The sequence below is a fragment of the Entelurus aequoreus genome, linkage group LG10 (assembly GCF_033978785.1).
Source record: "Entelurus aequoreus isolate RoL-2023_Sb linkage group LG10, RoL_Eaeq_v1.1, whole genome shotgun sequence".
Lineage (NCBI taxonomy): Eukaryota > Metazoa > Chordata > Actinopteri > Syngnathiformes > Syngnathidae > Entelurus > Entelurus aequoreus.
The window spans coordinates 12,904,801-12,926,339 of NC_084740.1; the positions used below are offsets into that span (position 1 = coordinate 12,904,801).

At 38.1% G+C, this 21,539-nt stretch overlaps 3 protein-coding genes across 4 annotated transcripts in view; 1 reads left to right on the forward strand and 2 right to left on the reverse strand.

The window, feature by feature from the left end:
• fxyd6 (FXYD domain containing ion transport regulator 6) overlaps positions 1–775 on the reverse strand; it is a 41,303-nt gene extending 40,528 nt beyond the window's left edge. Inside the window, exon 1 of the mRNA XM_062060151.1 lies at positions 603–775. The gene's annotated coding sequence lies outside the window, so the exon portion shown is untranslated. The remainder of the gene's footprint in view (positions 1–602) is intronic.
• Positions 776–3,116: 2,341 nt separating this feature from the next.
• The window catches only part of tmprss13a (transmembrane serine protease 13a), a 40,130-nt gene continuing 21,707 nt past the window's right edge, over positions 3,117–21,539 (reverse strand). The window contains exons 4-13 of the mRNA XM_062060160.1: positions 19,679–19,870; positions 19,412–19,538; positions 19,241–19,336; positions 15,570–15,613; positions 12,708–12,870; positions 12,436–12,614; positions 8,870–8,968; positions 8,548–8,690; positions 8,305–8,457; positions 3,117–4,093 (exon numbers count right to left, since the gene is read on the reverse strand). Coding sequence (XP_061916144.1) covers positions 4,079–4,093; positions 8,305–8,457; positions 8,548–8,690; positions 8,870–8,968; positions 12,436–12,614; positions 12,708–12,870; positions 15,570–15,613; positions 19,241–19,336; positions 19,412–19,538; positions 19,679–19,870 — 1,211 coding nt within the window. The 3' untranslated portion in view covers positions 3,117–4,078. The remainder of the gene's footprint in view (positions 4,094–8,304; positions 8,458–8,547; positions 8,691–8,869; positions 8,969–12,435; positions 12,615–12,707; positions 12,871–15,569; positions 15,614–19,240; positions 19,337–19,411; positions 19,539–19,678; positions 19,871–21,539) is intronic.
• il10ra (interleukin 10 receptor, alpha) overlaps positions 11,437–21,539 on the forward strand; it is a 48,295-nt gene continuing 38,192 nt past the window's right edge. The window contains exons 1-2 of one of the 2 annotated variants that reach the window (XM_062060158.1): positions 11,437–11,584; positions 12,666–12,879. In XM_062060158.1, the coding sequence (XP_061916142.1) occupies positions 12,840–12,879 (40 nt within the window). In that variant the 5' untranslated portion in view covers positions 11,437–11,584; positions 12,666–12,839. Of the gene's footprint in view, positions 11,585–11,782; positions 11,992–12,665; positions 12,880–21,539 lie in introns of those variants that run through there. The other variant, XM_062060157.1, reaches the window with a different exon arrangement.

Genomic DNA, 21,539 nt, shown 5'->3' on the forward strand with positions numbered 1-21,539 from the left:
TATACACACGGGGGGCTAAAATCACGATGGTGTTCTATTACCATGGCAACCACGTCTGTGTGGCTCCTATATGTTCATCCATCGCAGCGCCTGTAAGGTCATTGAGGACTCGCTCACAAAGGAGGACCATGCAGGGCGAGTGGGCGTGTTTCTTATGCGAACGTGACCACATTTGATTTGGAGTTGCAACAAATAAACAAAAAGACACGCACCAACATCAAAAAGCTGCATTCTTCCGTCACGGGAATCACGTCATGCGTTTATTATGTTGCAACATCCCATCCGTCATTCAACCTGTGGACGACGCGATGCGTGGGGGGCGTCCATCATCCACCCAACACAACATTTGCATGTATATATATATATATATATATATTTTTTTTTTGCATTCAAACGCTATTTTTGAAACATGTATGCGACAAGAATGGTGGCTTTTTTTTTTTGCGTGCTCCAAGGAGGCACACCCTCATTGTGCAGCACACCAAAAAAAATAAAGAAATACAAAAAAAATAGGAGGGGTGTGAACATTTAACTATGCAAATATTGAAAAAATGCATAATTGCAATGTGATGCAAATGACATGATGATGTTTGCCAACTTACCTCTTTTCTCCCAACAAGTCAGCAAATTGATAATCCACCCACTGAAATCACTCAGCTGCCGTCAAGAAATGTTCTCATCGGTCAATAAGAGCACGCTGGTTGACCCTGGAGGAGGAGGAGAAGAAGAGAGATGGCATGGACAACAATATGATCTTCTGGAATGACTGTTTTGTATTCTCACTCACCCCTCCTTCCCTCTCTCTCTCCCTCTCTCTCGGTCCTGAGGTCAGCCAGGCAAGACAAAGCTTCTTTTTTTTTTTTAAAGCATTTATTCATATTTGGACATTTAATCACACTGAAAAATTTGTTCACAAATATGACATTTGATTTATATATATATTTGGAAAAATCACAATGTGCATATCATAATTAGTAATGCTCGACACATATAATAAAGTGCCCTTTATAGTTTTAAGTCAGATATGTGTCCGCATCTCTATGAATGTGTATTTATTGCAGTGGAACATCTATAGTGGATTTCCCCTTAGGACATTTTAAAATCGGGGGCCACAAGGAGAAAAATCTACTCCCAAGTGGGCCGGACTGGTAAAATCACGGCACAATAACTTAAAAATAAAGACAACTTCAGATTGTTTTCTTTGTTTAAAAATAGAACAAGCACATTCTGAAAATGTACAAATCATAATGTTGTTGGGTTGTTGTTTTTTTCACACTTACATGTTGCGGTTAATAGTATTGTATCTTTATTTGTCGTTTTTTTATATTTTCTGAATAAATGATGTGATAATCAGTCAACTCCATTCATTTTCTACCGCTTGTCCCTTTTGGGGTCGCAGGGGGTGCTGGAGTCTATCCCAGCTGCATTTGGGCGGAAGGCGGGGTACACCCTGGACAAGTCGCCACCTCATCGCAGGGCCAACACAGATAGACAGACAACATTCACACTCACATTCACACACTAGGGCCAATTTATTGTTGCCAATCAACCTATCCCCAGGTGCATGTTTTTTGGAGGTGGGAGGAAGCCGGAGTACCCGGAGGGAACCCACGCAGTCACGGGGAGAACATGCAAACTCCACACAGAAAGATCCCAAACCCGATGCTGGACGACAGCAAAAACTTACAGCGTGTGGAGCAAAGACGGCGTCCACAATGTACATCCGTACATAACATGACTATCAACAATGTCCACACAAAATACCAACTAAACAGAAAAAGCAGACAAAATAGGAGCGCAAGACAAGAACTAAAACACTACACACATTGGTGTTCATTGTCAATCTATCAAGATAAAAAAAATTATATCAAAATCAAATTACAGTATGTTATGTATGTAGTTTGTTAATTTTCCTCGACTGATGCACTAACATTATGTGGTTTATTTTGTACATATGTAGCATCATCTACAAAGATACAAATAATTGCTATTGCGACATCTAGTGGACACATTTAGAACAGCTTTTTCCTTAATTCAAAAATTTCAGGTTAGTTTTTATACTAAGCAAACTCATCCCGGGGGGCCGGTTAAAACCTGTTCGCGGGCCTGATCCGGCCCTCGGACCTTACGTTTGACACCCATGCCTTAGGAAACAGTAACAAATGGTCTGTTCCAGGGTCAAGCTGTAGCCATCACACAAGCGTTAGATTAGCAGGCAACATTTTAAAATCCATGTCTTGAAAAGTTGATTCTGTAAAGCATCGCTAAGTATATTATATATAAAGAATTATGATCAATAATATTCAAAACATTAACACTCATGCTTAACTTCAGTGATTAACGATGAAGGCACAGTATCAATGAGGTGTGTCAGAGAGCAATTTTAATTTTAAATGTAAGAGAAAAGAAGTTAACCCCTGTAACCACGCTTTAACTGTAATAACAAACGGTAAAAATGTAAAAAGAAACGAACCCCTGGAAAATGTTGAAGGAATAAGACTGCCTTAACTTAAATGACACAGGTGTATTGTAAAGATGTCTTCACAGATGCATGACACAAATCAAATGTTTTAGCTAGAGATGTCCGATAATATCAGGCTGCCGATATTATCAGCCGATAAATGCATTAAAACGTAATATCGGAAATTATCAGGATCGGTTCGGAAATTATCGGTATCGGTTTCAAAAAGTAAAATCTATAACTTTTTAAAACACCGCTGTACGGAGTAGTACACGGACGTAGGGAGAAGTACAGAGCGACATTACCCTTAAAGGCACTGCCTTTGCGTGCCGGTCCAATCACATAATACCTACGGCTTTTCACACACAACAAGTGAATGCAATTCATACTTGGTCAACAGCCATACAGGTCACACTGAGGGTAGCCGTATAAACAACTTTAACACTGTTACAAATATGCGCCACACTGTGAACCCACACCAAACAAGAATGACAAACACATTTCAGGAGAACATCTGCACCGTAACACAACATAAACACAACAGAACAAATACCCAGAACCCCTTGCAGCACTAACTCTTCCGGGACGCTACAATATACACCCCCCGCTACGTCCCACCTCAACCCCACCCCCTCCCCAACCCCGCCCACCTCAACCTCCTCATGCTCTCTCAGGGAGAGCATGTCCCAAATTCCAAGCTGCTGTTTTGAGGCATGTTAAAAAAAAAAAAAGCACTTTGTGACTTCAATAATAAATAGGGCAGTACCATGTTGGCATTTTTTTCCATAACTTGAGTTGATTTATTTTGGAAAACCTTGTTACATTGTTTAATGCATCCAGCGGGGCATCACAACAAAATTAGGCATAATAATGTGTTAATTCCACGACTGTATTTATCGGTATCGGTTGATATCGGAATCTGTAAGAAAGAGTTGGACAATATCGGAATATCGGATATCGACAAAAAAGCCATTATCGGACATCTCTACTTATAATAAAGGTGATTTACTTTGCAGGGACAACTCACACATCTCATTGTTTAGTATTCATTTCTGTGCAAGTGTAAAAATAAGTTAACCCCTGTAACATGTATAATTAATAAAAAAAAACAGCTTCAATTTCAATGACAAACGGTGTACTGCGAAGGTGATTTACATCACAGATGCACCACACCTCATTTTTTGTGAAGACAGAGTCACGCTGCCTTGACAAGAGTCGTCTTCACTTCTTTTTTTTGGAATACGTGTTGAAAATTTAAAAAAAGAAGCCACAAAAAGCCAAAGAAAAATCTAAATAGATGTGATGAAATTCCTAGTTCCACTATAGAGGTTCCACTGTTGCAGTTTGGCATCTCAAACATTTGATTAGTGATATCTGAGTAAGGAATTAGTGCACCAACACACAGCTGTAAACATGACATTTGGAACTTGTACTACTTGTACATCTGGCCTCATCCCCTCCGTCTCCAACATTAGGCAACCTTTAATCCATCTGTCTTTTCTTGTCTGGAGCGCCCCCTCATTGGTCCATCCATCTTTGTTGGAAGACAGCTTCACAGTGCAGAGTTCAATGCAGACGAGGGGAAACCAGACAGCCAGCCGGCAGCAAGAAGTGACATTAAGGCCTTTCATGCTGTCAGAGATCAGGATGCAACAATCATTTACATGAACATTTCACAATAATCAATAGTGAACATTTTTGTATCGCCTCGTTTTAGCTCGTGCAAGTGCGAGTGAATGTCCAATCATCTTAAATCAGGGGTGGCCAAACTTTTTCCACTGAGGGCCGCACACGGAAAAATTGAAGCATGCGGGGGCCATTTTGATATTTTTCATTTTCAAACCTTAACAAAATATATGGATTTTTTTTTTTTTTTTAACCTTTAGGGCTACCGGGGACCATAAAGGGTCTCAGTCATTAAAATGTTAAAAATAAGTCAAATTATTATTATTTTTTATTTAACGCTTACAGTAAATTAAAGTAAAATTAAAGTAAAAAAAATTAAAAATTAAATTAAATTAAATTAAATTAAAATTAAAATTAAAATTAAAATTAAAATTAAAATTAAAATTAAAATTAAATTAAATTAAATTAAATTAAATTAAATTAAATTAAATTAAATTAAATTAAATTAAAAATTAAAGTAAAATCAACTTCAGGTTGATATAAAGTTAAAAAAAACAAAACATTTTATGCCTTTTCTGTCAAAGACAACTTTGTTTTTTATAGTAAAACTGAAATATGCAGTATTTAGTATTAGAGCCTTAAAAGATCAATAATGCAGGACACCATTGATTTTAATTCTTTAATATTTTTGAGTAATCACAGTGAAAAGTTAAATAAAATCCTACTAAATATATTTGGGATCCAAAACGTCCCCCACTCATAAAGTGATACATTTTTATTAGTTTTTTTTTTACTTTTAACACTTAAATTACGAGATCAACTTCAGATATATCTGTCGATTCTACGTTTGAACTATTATTTTGTTTGTTTTATGCTCTTTTGTCAAATAAAACGTTGATGTTTTTATATGGCAACCACACAGTATATGCAATATTTTTTCCACATAAAACATTTTAAAGTGATATTTTTTAAGTAATAATTCATTATAACATAGATTTTTAGTCTTTTTTTTTTTTAACAATGGCAAAAAAAAAGAACAATAAACAAAGACAAAAGAAAAAAAAAAACAGCCTGCATGGCAGCTTTGTGTCAACATTGCAACTTTTTCTTGTTAGATTTCACCTCATTCCACTTTTTTTTAAATGTTTTTTTAAATTTTTGCAATATTATCAATTTTGCAATTTTTGCAGAATGTGTGACGGGCCGGTAAACAATTAGCTGCGGGCCGCAAATGGCCCCCGGCCGCACTTTGGACACCCCCACCAATGCCTGAGAAGGAGCAGGATGAAGAAAAATCTTATATTTTCCTGCCCCCTTCAACATCATACATAGTCTTATGATGACTGCAGTAATGCTGCCTGAGGCTGGCCATGATACTGAACAGCGAGCTCTGATTGCTTTGGTCTCACACTCAGCATCAAGGGTTGGAATTGGGGGTTAAATCACCAAAAATGATTCCCGGGCGCGGCACCGCTGCTGCCCACTGCTCCCCACTGCTCCCCTCACCTCCCAGGGGGTGAGAACAAGGGGATGGGTCAAATGCAGAGGACAAATTTCACCACACAATCATTGGTACTTTAACTTTAACTTAACTTAGTGGCCAATACTACTGTACTGTTGATATTTTTGTTCATTAAGCCATTTTGATGCTTAAAAATGCTTAATTAAGGCCCAAAATACTTTGCTTTAGAAAATGATTAAAACATATGTGATAGAGTGAAACTGTTAACTTCAAAACACAAAGTATTCCTGTACTTATTTAAAGGCCGCATGGTGGAAAAAAAAAAAAAAAAATGCAGGGGGACATTTTGATATTTTCAATTTCATAAAAATGTTATGAAAAAATTAAACCCCTGTTAATCTTTTTTATTGTGCCTTTTTACTCTATTTTTAATAATTTCTTTATTTTTTTACAATATACCGCAGGTATTTGATCTCCTATTTTGTAGTGTTATTTTTTCATCAACCTATCGGTTGTCAGTCAATAAATAAAATGAAAAATGAGACAGAATATCAATAAACACTAAACAATTATGTATTGGAAATATATCATATACCATATTTTCCGGACTATAAGCCTCTACTTTTTTTTTTTAACCATGTGGCTTGTACAAAGGTGCGGCTGATCTATGGATTTTTCTTGCTAACGGCCATAATGTTTTGTATACAACAAACTTACACAGTAGCAACGACGACACAGGCACTGAAAAGGTGTGTTATTATTTGTGCTATGGCGCCATCTTTTGGACAATTTTGCTCACTGCAGGTGCTGTGGATTGAAAGTCTACTGTATCTCTTTCTGTTATGTGACTTGAACCAGAAGTATAAGTGCTGTTCCGTATATTAGTTGTCCATAGCGTTTTTTTACTAGTATGGTTTCATCATTCATCACTAAGCAACGTTTGCAAGTTTTACAATATAACTAAAACAATTCATACTTACTAAACAGTCACATGCTTATTCTTATTCTTCTTCATGCATATTTGTATGTGCTATCGTAATGTAATCAAGCTAGCGTCATTAGCATTAGCTAATATGCTCAAGGTTTACAAGTGTCTATCTTAGAATTATTCGCTTACAATGGCATTCTTTTTGTATTGTTTCAGTTTTACAAATTCCTCAGTAAATTGACCAAAACCTCACTGAGACGTTATTGATTGTTTAGCTGATTGGAGAGCTAGCTTCCGCAGCCAGTGGGTCCATGACTGAGTTTTCTGTTTTGTTTGATCAGCCGTTTTACTGCCGCGTTACAGGCACTGTTTGAAAATAATTAAGGTATGTAAATAAACATTTATACAATGTTTCTTAGTAAATATCTAATTTCACAACATGTGCAGCTACACTGCAAAAACTGAAATCTAAGTAAGATTAAATATCTCAAATAAGGGTGATATTTGCTTATTTTCTGTCCGATAAGATAATTCTTCTCACTAAGCAGATTTTATGTTATTGAGTGTTTTACTTGTTTTAAGGGTTTTGGTCCTAAATTATCTCAGTAAGATATTACAGCTTGTAGCTGAGATTTTATGACCTATATTGAGTAAAACATGCTTGAAACTAGCACATCAACTGTTGCAAAGCTGTGTCATCAACACTCACAAGTAGGGATGTCCGATAATGGCTTTTTCCGATATCCGATATTCCGATATTGTCCAACTCTTAATTACCGATACCGATATCCACCGATACCGATATATACAGTCGTAGAATTAACACATTATTATGCCTAATTTGGACAACCAGGTGTGGTGAAGATAAGGTCCTTTTAAAAAAAAATAATAATAAGATACATTAATTAAAAACATTTTATTGAATAAAAAATAAAGTAAAACAATATAAAAACAGTTACATAGAAACTAGTAATTAATGAAAATAAGTAAAATTAACTGTTAAAGGTTAGTACTATTAGTGGACCAGCAGCACGCACAATCATGTGTGCTTACGGACTGTATCCCTTGCAGACTATATTGATATATATTGATATATAATGTAGGAACCAGAATACTTATAACAGAAAGAAACAACCCTTTTATGTGAATGAGTGTGAATGAGTGTAAATGGGGGAGGGAGGTTTTTTGGGTTGGTGCACTAATTTTAAGTGTATCTTGTGTTTTTTATGTTGATTTAATAAAAAATAAAATAAAAAATGATACAGATAAAAAAAACCGATACCGATAATTTCCGATATTACATTTTAAAGCATCTATCGGCCGATATTATCGAACATCTCTTCTCACATGTATAAAACTACTTTTTTAAATTAATAATTTCTTTTTTCAAGCATGTAAAAAAAAAAAATCATGACTTTGACACAATTGTGTCTCATATTAAAACAGATGACAGACTTTGCTGTTTTATTTTCAATGAAACAAGAGAAAATACGTACTCATATAGTAGTACAGTTGTTACTAGTGAGAATATACTTATTTTAAGGTATTTTGGGTTCATTGAGGTTAGCTAATTTTTCTTGTTTTGGAAAATCTTGACAAGCCAAATTTTGCTTAGTTCAAATAAAATACCCCTCATTTTTGTATTTTATATTTCTTGTTTTTGAACACTGACTTTTTGCAGTGTAATAAACGGAACCATATTTTTTTTCTTCTAAAATTTAGTGGGTGCAGATTATATACTGGTGCGCTTTATTGGCCAGAGATTACGGTAAATATTGTAATATGAACAACTATTTAAAAACATTTTATCCAAAAATCATGTTTTACCTGCATGTTGGTGTAGATCCAAGGAAGAACATTGCTGACTCTGGTGTAAACACCCGGCCTGTTTCTCTGAGCACAGCCAGCCCCCCAGCTGGTGATGCCTACCAGGTACCACAGGTCATCAGTCTGACACACCAAAGGCCCACCACTGTCTCCCTGGAGAAACGAGAATAAACATAACATTTTAAAAAGGAACACATTTTGTCTTCAGATGAGTTTGAATGAGCGTGGTCACCGGCTACACACCTGACAGGAATCTCGTCCTCCATCCAGGTGTCCAGCACAGATCATGTTGGCAGTCACAGCTCCGGCGTACACCTGACGGCTGTTGCAGACGTCTGTGCCGATGATGTCCGCTGTCACCTCCATCAGATCAGTCGAGATAACACCTGTACGTAAGAAAAATAAGGCAAAAGACAAATATGGGGATTTTATCTCAATATGTTACACCTGGCACTAACTGGATGGACAGGTTTACATCATCGGTTTCCCAGTCTTGACTGCCTTCTGTTTGTGGACGCTATCATCAAACTAGGGAAAAAAAATAAACGTCCTCCGGCAGGTTTACCTGATCCCGCCTGGGTGGTGCCAAAGCCTGAGGTCCAACACGTGGTACCGTGAGGAAATGGCTGTTCTCTAACTGGCAGACATGCTGAGTGAACATCATCTGAAAGGAACAGAAAAAAAGAGGAGCTCCATATGAGAGATGCTTTCGCAGCAGGAAATACATGGAACAAAAAAATACACATTTTGTCATAAAAACTTTGTATTTCAGTGGCTTTTTTTTTTTTTTTTTTAGGTAATGTCACAAAATTACTAACGCAGCTACAGCGGTTTCTTGCAATTTGGTTGGCTGTCATTTAAAAAGCCAGAAATGTTGCTGTTGAGAGTTGGGTGCTACTCTATGTGAAAAACCCCCACATGTCATTCAAACAATACTAAAAAGGTAAAGGACACCAAAACGCATGAATTGAATTTGTTTTAATCAGCCCCTTAAATCCTCTAGCACAGTGGTTCTCAACCTTTTTTCAGTGATGTACCCCCTGTGAACATTTTTTTTAATTCAAGTACCCCCTAATCAGAGCAAAGCATTTTTGGTTGAAAAAAAGAGATAAAGAAGTAAAATACAGCACTATGTCATCAGTTTCTGATTTATTAAATTGTATAACAGTGCAAAATATTGCTCATTTGTTGTGGTCTTTCTTGAACTATTTGGGAAAAAAAGATATAAAAATAACTAAAAACCTGTTGAAAAATAACCAAGTGATTCAATTCTAAATAAAGATTTCTACACATAGAAGTAATCATCAACTTAAAGTGCCCTCTTTGGGGATTGTAATAGAGATCCATCTGGATTCATGAACTTAATTCTAAACATTTCTTCACAAAAAAAGACATCTTTAACATCAATATTTATGGAATATGTCCACAAAAAAATCTAGCTGTCAACACTGAATATTGTAATGTTGCATTTCTTTTCACAGTTCTTTTTGACAGACATTTTTAAAAAATCTCACGTACCCCTTGGCATACCTTCAAGTACCCCCAGGGGTACGCGTACCCCCATTTGAGAACCACTGCTCTAGCACAGTGTTTTACAACCTTTTTTGAGCCAAGGCACGTTTTTTTCATTGAAAAACTTCTTAGACACACCACCAGTAGAAAACATAAAAAAATGAAACTCAGTAGCCGATATTGATGATAAAAAGTCGTTCTCGCAATTGTTGGATACGAATTCAAACCATAACCAACCATGCATATTGGCAATATAGCCCTTGTCTCAAAGTAGGTGTACTGTCACGACCTGTCACATCACGCCGTGACTTATTTGGAGTTTTTGGGTGTTTTCCTGTGTGTCGTGTTTTAGTTATTGTCTTACGCTCCTATTTTGGTGGCTTTTCCTCATTTGTGGGTATTTTCCTGTAGCAGTTTCATGTCTTCCTTGAATGCTATTCCTCGCACCTGCTTTTTTCTCGCAATCAAGACTATTTAAGTTGCGGACGCTATCCTTCTTTGTGTGGACATTGTTGATTGCCATGTCATGTACGGATGTACTTTGTGGACGCCGTCTGCTCCACACGCTGTAAGTCTTTGCTGTCGTCCAGCATTCTGTTTTTCTTTACTTTGCAGCCAGTTCAGTTTTAGTTTCGTTTTGCATAGCCATCCCTAAGCTTCAATGCCTTTTCTTATCTGTACTCGCCTTTTATTTATTTTTGGTTTAAGTGTTAGATACCTTTTTACCTGCACACTGCCTCCCGCATATTGTGATCACGACAAACCATGTTCCCGACGTCTACAAAGCAATTAGCTAACTGCTGCCACCTACTGATATGGAAGAGTATTACACGGTTACTCCGCTGATCTCTAGACAGCACAGACTCAACAACAGCACATTCGCGGATTACAATTACTGGTTTGCAAAAAAATATTTTTAACCCAATTAGGTGAAATTACATCATCTCCCACGGCACACCAGACAATATCTCACGGTACACTAACGTGGTTGAAAAACACTGGGATAGACAATATGTCCATTTTTTTGACCGTCCAAAATGTTGACAGACCCACGGAGGATGGAGGATTCTCGTCTGCCCATCATCTGTCTGTGCAGCGCAAGCACTAATCATGCAACCGTGTGTGGATTTTGGAACTGTCACTTTGCACGTCCTTCTTACGCGAGCTAGATAAAACGCAAAATAGTGCGCGCAAATCGGTGATGAGTGTTGATAAATCACATAGCTTGTGCTAAATAATTATATGTGCATCTTCTACTCCCAGTTTTGTGGGTGTTTTGATGATCAGCATACATTTTGCATATTAATGAAGCCAGAGACACAAAACGGAGTGCTTTATTCTGCTCACTTAACAGACGCAGTCCACTTTGCAAACGTTTAGTCCAGGGGTCGGCAACCCGCGGCTCTAGAGCCGCATGCGGCTCTTTAGCGCCGCCCTGGTGGCTCTCTGAAGCTTTTTCAAAAATGTATGAAAAATGGAAAAAGATGACATGGAAAAAAAAAAAAATTTTTGTTTTAATATGGTTTCTGTAGGAGGACAAACATGACACAAACCTCCCTAATTGTTATAAAGCACAGTGTTTGTATTAAACATGCTCCACTGATTCGAGTATTTGGCGAGCGCCGTTTTGTCCTACTAATTTTGGCGGTCCTTGAACTCACCGTGGTTTGTTTACATGTTTAACTTTCTCCGGGCGTGTTTTATGTTACTTCTTTTTTTGTCTCATTTTGTCCGCCAAACTTTTAACGTTGTGCGTGAATGCACAAAGGTGAGTTTTGTCGATGTTGACTTGTGTGTAGTGCTAATCAGACATATTTGGTCATTGCATTAATACAAGCTAATCGATGCTAACATGCTATTTAGGCTAGCCGTACATACATATTGCATCATTATGCCTCATTTGTAGCTATATTTGAGCTCATTTAGTTTCCTTTAAGTCCTCTTAATTCAATTTATATCTCATTACACACTATCTGTATGTAATATGGCTTTTAATTGTTTGCGGCTCCAGACAGATTTGTTTTTGTATTTTTGGTCCAATATGGCTCTTTCAACATTTTGGGTTGCCGACCCCTGGTTTACATGTATAACTTTCTCCGGGCGTGTTTTATGTTACTTCTTTTTTTGTCTCCTTTTGTCCGCCAAACTTTTAACGTTGTGCGTGAATGCACAAAGGTGAGTTTTGTTGATGTCGACTTGTGTGGAGTGCTAATCAGACATATTTGGTCATTGCATTAATGCAAGCTAATCGATGCTAACATGCTATTTAGGCTAGCTGTACATACATATTGCATCATTATGCCTCATTTGTAGCTATATTTGAGCTCATTTAGTTTCCTTTAAGTCCTCTTACACACTAGCTGTATGTAATATGGCTTTTAATTGTTTGCGGCTCCAGACATATTTGTTTTTGTATTTTTGGTCCAATATGGCTCTTTCAACATTTTGGGTTGCTGACCCCTGGTTTAGTCGATCAGCTTTGCCTGTGCTATCAAGTTTGCACGTGTTTTAGTACATGCAAACCTTTACTAAATCAAGTCCTGAGTGTGTACACAATATAAACACACATTTGTGTCACTCAGCATTAACGTAAGTGATTATAGTGCAAGTTTGACCAACCATCAAAATCAACTGGAGCTGTCAGCTTGAGCAGAGCAACATCCTGATCATTGGTCCTGTTGTCGTAGTTTTCATTCAGTATGATACTCTCAACCAGGAAGGGCTGAGGTAGATCATCCAGAGACACGGTGCCTCCGTACACTTGCCAAAACCGCGGCGATTGCATTGAAGGGACAGTCCTGAATGGTGGATAAACATTTTTATAGTCTTTCATCTTTTGCCTTTTTTAGTGGAACGCAAAATGAAGCTTCATCTTGTGATAAAACACTCACCCTGGGAAGCAGTGGGCGGCAGTCAGCACGAAATCGGGCGCAATCAGGACCCCTCCGCACACATGGGAGCCCCTAAAGTGCAGAGATAACTGCCAAGGCCACTGACCCCTCTGTGCAACGCTGCCTCCGACGATGCGAGATGTGGACTGCTGCCGGCCACAGTCTGTGAAAGGTGATACCAGCATTTATTCTACACATTATCATCACCCTAGTTGTTGTTGAGTATGCTCTGGCATGTTTTATTAGTAGTAGTAGTAGTATATAGCGCATTCAAACTGGACTTTTTGGAAGTATAACAGGAAAGTTCCTATATGGATATCAAAATGCCTCATTTTTTAAATTTAAGATTAAGTACATTAAATACAATTTTAAAAATGTCCAGTTTTGTACACAACCCTATTAAAATTAATGTGAGACTGTGGTAAAATAATACAAATATTTAGTGCAGTAAATATTTAGTGTTTATTAGCGTTTGGACCCCAAAAGGGACAAGCAATTCTATTATGGTCATACTCTTGTTTGCTAGCGGCTACGATTTCAGTACTTTTGAAGATCTTTGCTGCTTTTCAACTCTATGGTAATATTCTTTTCACGAAATACAACCAATAGTACATTAATGTTACATCTTACTTGTGAAAAGTAATCCCCCGATTCCTATTTCGACCTGTCAACCGCACAGCTCCTCATCACCACTTCAAGACGGCGGCCGAATTTCTCACGTCACAGCAGCCAATGCTGCGTCTACTTATAAGATGTCTATGTTTAAACACACTACTGTTAGTCTGCCACTAGCCACAACGGAAGCAGCTGATCGCTCTCACCTGCGCTGATTGGAGTATCTTTCAGCCAATCCAGAGGGCGCTTTAAAGTCAGCTGACACATCATCCTAAACAGTGTGATGTGTGACGGGAGTTACACTTTGAATTGCTATTGCGACATCCAGTGGACACATTTAGAACAGCAGTTTAATGATTTTTAAAAATTGCAGCTCATTTTTTAATACTTCGCAAACTCATCTTGCGGGCCTGATTAAACCTGCCGTACGTTTAACCCCCCTGACCTAGCTAGACAACATTAAGTACAGGAAGTGCCAAAGCATTTATATAGTGTTCTTACACTAAGCCATGTCAGTTTAAACCAGGTGTGTCAAACATAAGGCCAGGAACAGGTTTTAAAGGGGCCGGCAGGATTAGTTTGCCAAGTATAAAAATTAGCTGAAATTTTTGAATGAAGGAAACTGCTGTTCTAAATATGTCCACTGGGTGTCGCAATAGTAATTCTTTGTATCTATGTAGCTTATGCACATATGTAAAAAAAAACAAAAAACACGTGATGTTAGTACATAAGTCGAGGAAAATGATCAAACTACATAAATAACATACTGTAATTTGATTTTTATATTTTTTTTTTATCTTGATAGATTGAAACTTAACACCAATGAGTTGACTGATGAACATTATCACATAATGTATTCAGAAAGTATAAATAACGACAAATAAAAGTAGAATAGTATAAACCGCAACATGTAAGTGTAAAAAAACAACGACATTATGATTTGTACATTTTCAGAATGTGCTTGTTCTATTTTGAAACAAAGAAAACAATCGGAAGTTGTTTTTATTTTTAAGTTATCGTGCCGTGATTTTACCAGTCCGGCCCACTTGGGAGTAGATTTTTCTCCATGTGGCCCCCGATCTAAAATTAGTTTGACACCCCTGGTTTAAACAATTTGACATACGTAAAATGCTCAAATGCTAATAGCTAGCATAACCACAGGTCTAGCAATACTGTATATTCCTTTGTGTGTGACACTTTCTATGTGGACATACACTATATAGCCAAAAGTATTTGGCCACATGCCTTTACTCACATATGAACTTGAAGTGCCATCCCATGGAATTGTCCAAAATGTTTTGGTATTCTGGAGCATTCAAAGTTCCTTTCACTGGAACTAAGGAACCAAGCCCAACTCCTAAAAAACCAACCCTACACCATAATTTCTCCTCCACCAAATTTCACACTGGGCACAATGCAGTCCGAATTGTACCGTTCTCCTGGCGACCTCCAAACCCAGACTCGTCCATCAGATTGCCAGATGGAAAAGCGTGATTCATCACTCCAGAGAAGGCGTCTCCACTACTCTAGAGTCCAGTGGCGACGTGCTTTACACCACTGCATCCCACGCTTTGCATTGGACTTGGTGATGTATGGCTTAGATGCAGCTGCTCGGCCATGGAAACCCATTCCATGAAGTTCTCTGCGTACTGTACGTGGGCTAATTGGAAGGTCACATAAAGTTTGGAGCTCTGTAGCAACTGAAGCAAGGAAATTTCACGACTGGATTTGTCGCACAGGTGGCATCCTATGACAATTCCACGCTGGAAATCACTGAGAGCGACCCATTCTTTCACAAATGTTTGTAGAAACAGTCTCCACGCCTAAGTGCTTGATTTTATACACCGGGCCAAGTAATTAGGACACCTGATTCTCATCATTTGGATGGGTGGCCAAATACTTTTGGCAATATAGTGTACTTGGTTAAATATAGATATTAAAGAAGTGCATCAGGTTTGTGTCAGAGAGGAGGGGTTGATTCAGGATGGATGACAGTTTGAGATAATGACTCCCAAAAACAACTGTGAGCACCTCATGGTTCTGCCTAACGCAGGCGTGTGCTCAATTTCCAAATCAGTTTAAAAAAAGCTTTGTTTTTGTATTTTTTAGCTTTTTCCCCTGCATCCTTCGATTTTTTCGTCGTATAAGGCCCAGGGTGGTTTAGCTGGTTTAGTGTTATGAATTAGAAAAAAATCTTATTTAGGCGTTCAGGTGTGCATGACGGTGGGGCAGATGGTGCCTTCTTACCTACACACTGCAGGGAGACAATGTTTTGGTCTGGACAGGAGGAACTGTCAAAATAAGACACATATGTGAGACAAATGAGAAGTACATACTAACATACACCGTTTTAAGCACACGCTCATCAGCTTGGGCCTTGATACTGTATTTACGGTTGTCCCTTGTCACACAACCCAAAACCAGTGAAGTTGGCACCTTGTGTAATTCGTAAATAAAAACAGAATACAATGATTTGAAAATCCTTTTCAACTTATATTCAATTGAATAGACTGCAAAGACAAGATATTTAATGTTCGAACCGAGAAACTAATTTTTTTTTTCTAAAAAATCATTAACTTAGAATTTAATATCAGCAAAAGTTGGCACCGGGGCATTTATACCACTGTGTTACATGACCTTTCCTTTTAACAACACTCAGTAAACGTTTGGGAACTGAGAAGACACATTTTTGAAGCTTTTCAGGTGGAATTATTTCCCATTCTTGCTTGATGTACAGCTTAAGTTGTTCAACAGTCCGGGGGTCTCTGTTGTGGTATTTTAGGCTTCATAATGCGCCACACAGTTTCAACGGGAGACAGGTCTGGACTACAGGCAGGCCAGTCTAGTACCCACACTCTTTTACCATGACGGCACGCTGTTGAAACACGTGGCTTGGTATTGTCTTGCTGAAATAAGCAGGGGCGTCCATGATAACGTTGCTTGGATGGCAACATATGTTGCTCCAAAACCTGTATGTACCTTTCAGCATTAATTGTGCCTTCACAGATGTGTAAGTTACCCATGTCTTGGGCACTAATACACCCCCATACCATCACAGATGCTGGCTTTTCAACTTTGCACCTATAACAGTCCGGATAGTTCTTTTCCTCTTTGGTCCGGAGGACACGACGTCCACAGTTTCCAAAAACAAATTTGAAATGTGGACTCGTCAGACCACAGAACACTTTTCCACTTTGCATCAGTCCATCTTAGATGAGCTAGGGCCCAGCGAAGCCGGCAGCGTTTCTGGGTGTTGTTGATAAATGGCTTTCGCTTTGCATAGGAGAGTTTTAACTTGCACTTACAGATGTAGTTGCGAACTGTAGTTACTGACAGTGGTTTTCTGAAGTGTTCCTGAGCCCATGTGGTGATATCCTTTACACACTGATGTCGCTTTTTGATGCAGTACCACCTGAGGGATCCAAGGTCCGTAATATCATCACTTACTTGCAGTGATTTCTCCAGATTTTCTGAACCTTTTGATGATATTACGGACCGTAGATGGTGAAATCTCAAAATTCCTTGCAATAGCTGGTTGAGAAATGTTGTTCTTAAACTGTTGGACAATTTTCTCACACATGTGTTCACAAAGTGGTGACCCTTGCCCCATCCTTGTTAGTGAATGACTGAGCATTTCATGGAAGCTGCTTTTATACCCAATCATGGCACCCACCTGTTCCCAATTAGCCTGTTCAACTGTGGGATGTTCCAAATAAGTGTTTGATGAGCATTCCTCAACTTTCTCAGTCTTTTTTGCCACTTGTGCCAGCTTTTTTGAAACAAGTCGCAGGCATCAAATTCCAAATGAGCTAATATTTGCAAAAAATAACAACGTTTTCGAGTTTTAACATTAAGTATCTTGTCTTTGCAGTCTATCTAATTGAATATAGGTTGAAAAGGATTTGCAAATCAATGTATTCTGTTTTTATTTACGACTTACACAACGTGCCAACTTCACTGGTATTGGGGTTTGTATATCGTACTTCAAATATTGCGGCTTCGCTACATCGCCGATTTTAAAAAGCATATTCAACATAGTCGGGGCCTAAATTATGAGTTATTGCTCATATGTATTACAGTGCAGTATTTGTCTCATTTTCTATTATTATGTTGTGGTGATCCGTAGAGATATTCCCCAAGCGTAATTACGGGCTAAGAGTGCACATAGCTCGCAGCAACACGGCGGCTAATCTTGATGCTATCTTCAAAGCGACTATCAAGCTGACCAACCTTTGGCAGAACAACTCCTTGATGCACTTCATCTTCAAATCCTGCCTCGTCAATAACGCATCTCCAGGACGTGATTTGTGCTAACAAGACTGCTATCTATACGCAGCTGAATGCTCAGTGGAGATTTAACCACTTCATCTTCCACAGCAATTACACGGCCCCACATCAAAATGGCCGAGCCTTTGGCGTGAGCGATGTGGAACGACAACGCACACATGCAAATCTAACGACACAGAATGCTAACAACACGACCAATGGCCGTAGCTGCGACTGTCAAGTTCAGGGCCGGCCCGTGGCATAGGCTGTATAGGCAAATGCTAAGGGCGCCGTCCATCAGGGGGCGCCACGCCAGTGCCACAAATGTTGGAGGAAAAAAATAAAAAAGTTGGTACTATTATTTCTAAATACATAAAATAATCCCACGTTAATTAAAATGCAAAGTAAAGCCTATTTAATAGAAATATTATTTGTTACAACATTACACCTCCCCCCTCCCCCCGCACGGTGCGCCCCCTCCCTTCCCGTATCATGACTCTTTTTGGACGTCACCACATCAAAAAATCAACACAAGATGTCAAAACGGCCAAAACTGTCAGGTGCCCAGGGGAGAAAAAAGATAAAAGAAGAGGAGGAGAAACGAGAAAAAGACAGAGGTAGCAGGTAGGTAACGTTAGCCTACATTAAATTATTTGTCTGTTACAGAATGTGATAGTAACCTTTAGCATTAAGCTAATGTTATATGATTCGGCAATTCCTAATCAATAAATAGCTAGTTCTGTTTTAACTTCGGGTTAATATTGTGGAGGGGGCTAAATTGTTATGGAAAATAATAATGTACCGTTAGGTAATTACAGTACTCCCTGGTGCACAGTAATTTGTAAGTCATTCTAGTTAATGCAATATTAAAAAGCACAAATAGAGAACTCTGTTGGATCCCCTTTTTTGGTAATATAGTTGTTAAAGTCATACTGGTTTGATATCTTGTTTTGTGCAGTGCCTTATTTATATTGTATTTTTAATTTATTTTATGCAACTTGTTGACACGTTCTATTTTGTGTTTATGTTTGTAAAAAATATTGTATTTCATATATTCATTTTTTATTTTTTGTATTCATTTATTTATCCATAGTTTTTTTTATCTTTTTAACTATTCTGATTGTTAATTTGCTTTCTTTAAGTAAAAGCTATTCGGTTTCTTGTGAGTATATACACTTCACTACCGATGTGGGGGGGCGCCACCTAAAATCTTGCCTAGGGCGCCAGATTGGTTAGGGCCGGGCCTGGTCAAGTTTACCAACATTTGACAGAATAACACACACCCACGGTTTCAGGACATCAAAGCCCAGTTCTAACTTGAATCACCCAGGATGGGACAAAGTATTTTCACGACGTGGCTGAGGTCTAGTGGCCGGGCCGGTGCACACTTGGAGGATGTTCCGGGAACTGTAATCTACAGAAGAAAACACTCAATGCTACGATATTGGGTGAAATGAGTTTAAAGGTGACTATGTGGGTGTTATTTCATGTATAAAGGGCTCTAATTAAGTAAATAAACGTATTTAGAAAACGTGTTTTTAATGCCCTAACTATGAAAATATTTGATTTATTAATACCGGTAATAAACCAATCGAGGGACGACTGTAATACAGAAGCAAGTGGCGGCTAGATAATGATGATGGGTTGTTTACCTGACTTCTACCGTGCCCTGAATGTTTTCAGACGATCTGTTGGTCACCATCAAACCAAGGGAGTCCTGGGATGTGATATTTTTGCTAATGAAGGAGCTAAAAACAGGTAGAAAAGATGTAGCTCAGAAAGCAGGACGAGAATCACATACGTCAAGAGTGCTGATTCTTTACCTCCTAAAGCCAAGCTGGGCACAAGTCTGGTCGGCATTGTTTTGGTTCCAGCCACTGAAGCAGACTGGAAGAAAGCGGCCATCTTCGGCGGTCCTTACCTGCAGACGGTTGACACTCGCAAACATCACTGGGGAAGACAAAGAAATACGATTTGTATTGACTTAATAATAGTACGCGATTAGTCATAGTCGTAAAAACCAGCAGTAGGGCACTCTCATCTGGAGCCTGCAGGGATTACAGTCATTGTCCGTATGGTTGATCACTCACCACAGTCCATTTCGTCAGAGCCCATCTCGCAGTCCCTGACGCCATCACACTCGATGGTCGCATTCTCAGGGCAGGTGTCGTTCCTCCTGCTGGTTGGACCCCCATTTTGCTGGTTGTTGTTGTTGTTGTTGTTGTTGTTGTTGTTGTTGCTATTGATAAACGACTGAGTCACCAACCTGGTGCTAAAGTGCACTGCCATTAGAAAAAAAAACCCAAGGTCAAGTAATGAATGTCATGGATTATTAAACAAGAATAAGAGTCATCCTAGGAAATTGTATTAAAAGTTAGCTCCTGTTAGCCAGAAATAATGTCTTAAAATTGGTTGCTTTTATTTGAAAGCATTGTGGTACCTTGGTTTACACTGCAGAAAGTCAGTGTTCAAAAACAAGGGGAAAAAATACAAAAATGAGGGGTATTTTATTTGAACTAAGCAAAATTATCTGCCAATAGAACAAGACAATTTGGCTTGTCAAGACTTTCCAAAACAAGTAAAAGTAGCTAACTTCAATGAACCCCAAAATACCTTACAATAAGTATATTCTCACTAATAACAAGCGCACTTTTCTTGGTATAAAAAAAAAAAAGAGACCTTTTTGCTCAATATGTTGAAAAATATTCTTAAATTAAGTAAATGCTAGTGCCATTATCTTGACTAAATGATATGCGCTTGGCATTACATTTATTGAAACCAGCAAACTTATACTAAAAACAAATTTATTGTTCTTAATGGAAAGGCAACAAGGCAACCACTTGTTACTCTCGGGGTCTCCTAGGCAAATCATATGGTCTAAAAATGCATTTTTCCATCGATAACGTGACATCATCGTGCCAAGTGCGTGCTCTTTCAGGCAATTAGTGCGCATATATACAGTCCGGCCCCCGGACAAATTTTTTTTGATTGTAATTTTGAAGAATTTATCTGAATGTCCATGAACTATTTCTGTTCAAAATTGTTAGAAATGTCACATGTTAAATGTTTAAATATTAACTGTCAGTTTACTGTACTGTGCCAACTGTACTACTTTATGAGTACGTGTTTCTATTGTTTCATTGAAAATAAAACAGCAAAGTCCATTTGGCTGTCATCTGTTTTAATTATGAGACACAATTGTGTCAAAGTCATGATTTTTTTTTTTCATGCTTGAAATAAGAAATTATTACTTTAAAAAAGTAGTTTTATACTTGTGAGTGTTGATGACACAGCATTAAGACAGTTGATATTCTAGTTTCAAGCACGTTTTACTCAATATAGGTCATAAAATCTCAGCAACATGCTGTAATATCTTACTGAGATCATTTAGGACCAAAACACTTAAAACAAGTAAAACACTCAAACATAAAATCTGCTTAGTGAGAAGAATGATCTTATCAGACAGAAAATAAGCAAATATGAACCGACCTTTTCTTTGAACTGTTTGTAATCAAAGGCGATGGATGTTTATGACCCCCGTCCGTTAGAAACAGATGTTGCCATGTAATCAGGGAATGTCCAAATAAAAGAGGAGGCGTACAAACTTTCGTCAGGAGCGTGGGGAGACTGTGCAAGAGTACAGCCCAGACGTTTCTCCTCAATTGAGCCAAATTTAATTCTGTCTCTGTTTAATTCCTTGCTTCTTGTTTTGTTTAATAGATGTCATCAGTGTTTGAACCTGACATCTTACAGCCAAGTAATCCGCTTAAACATTTACGCAGATAGTAGGGCGCTAATTTTCTAATGTGTTTTAAGCATTATATAACGCTCTCTTCTGGTCCCCAAACTTTTTGACCCAGGGGCTGTATTGGGTTAAAAAAAATTGACCAGGGGCCACGCTATATATATATATATATATATATATATATATATATATATATATATATATAT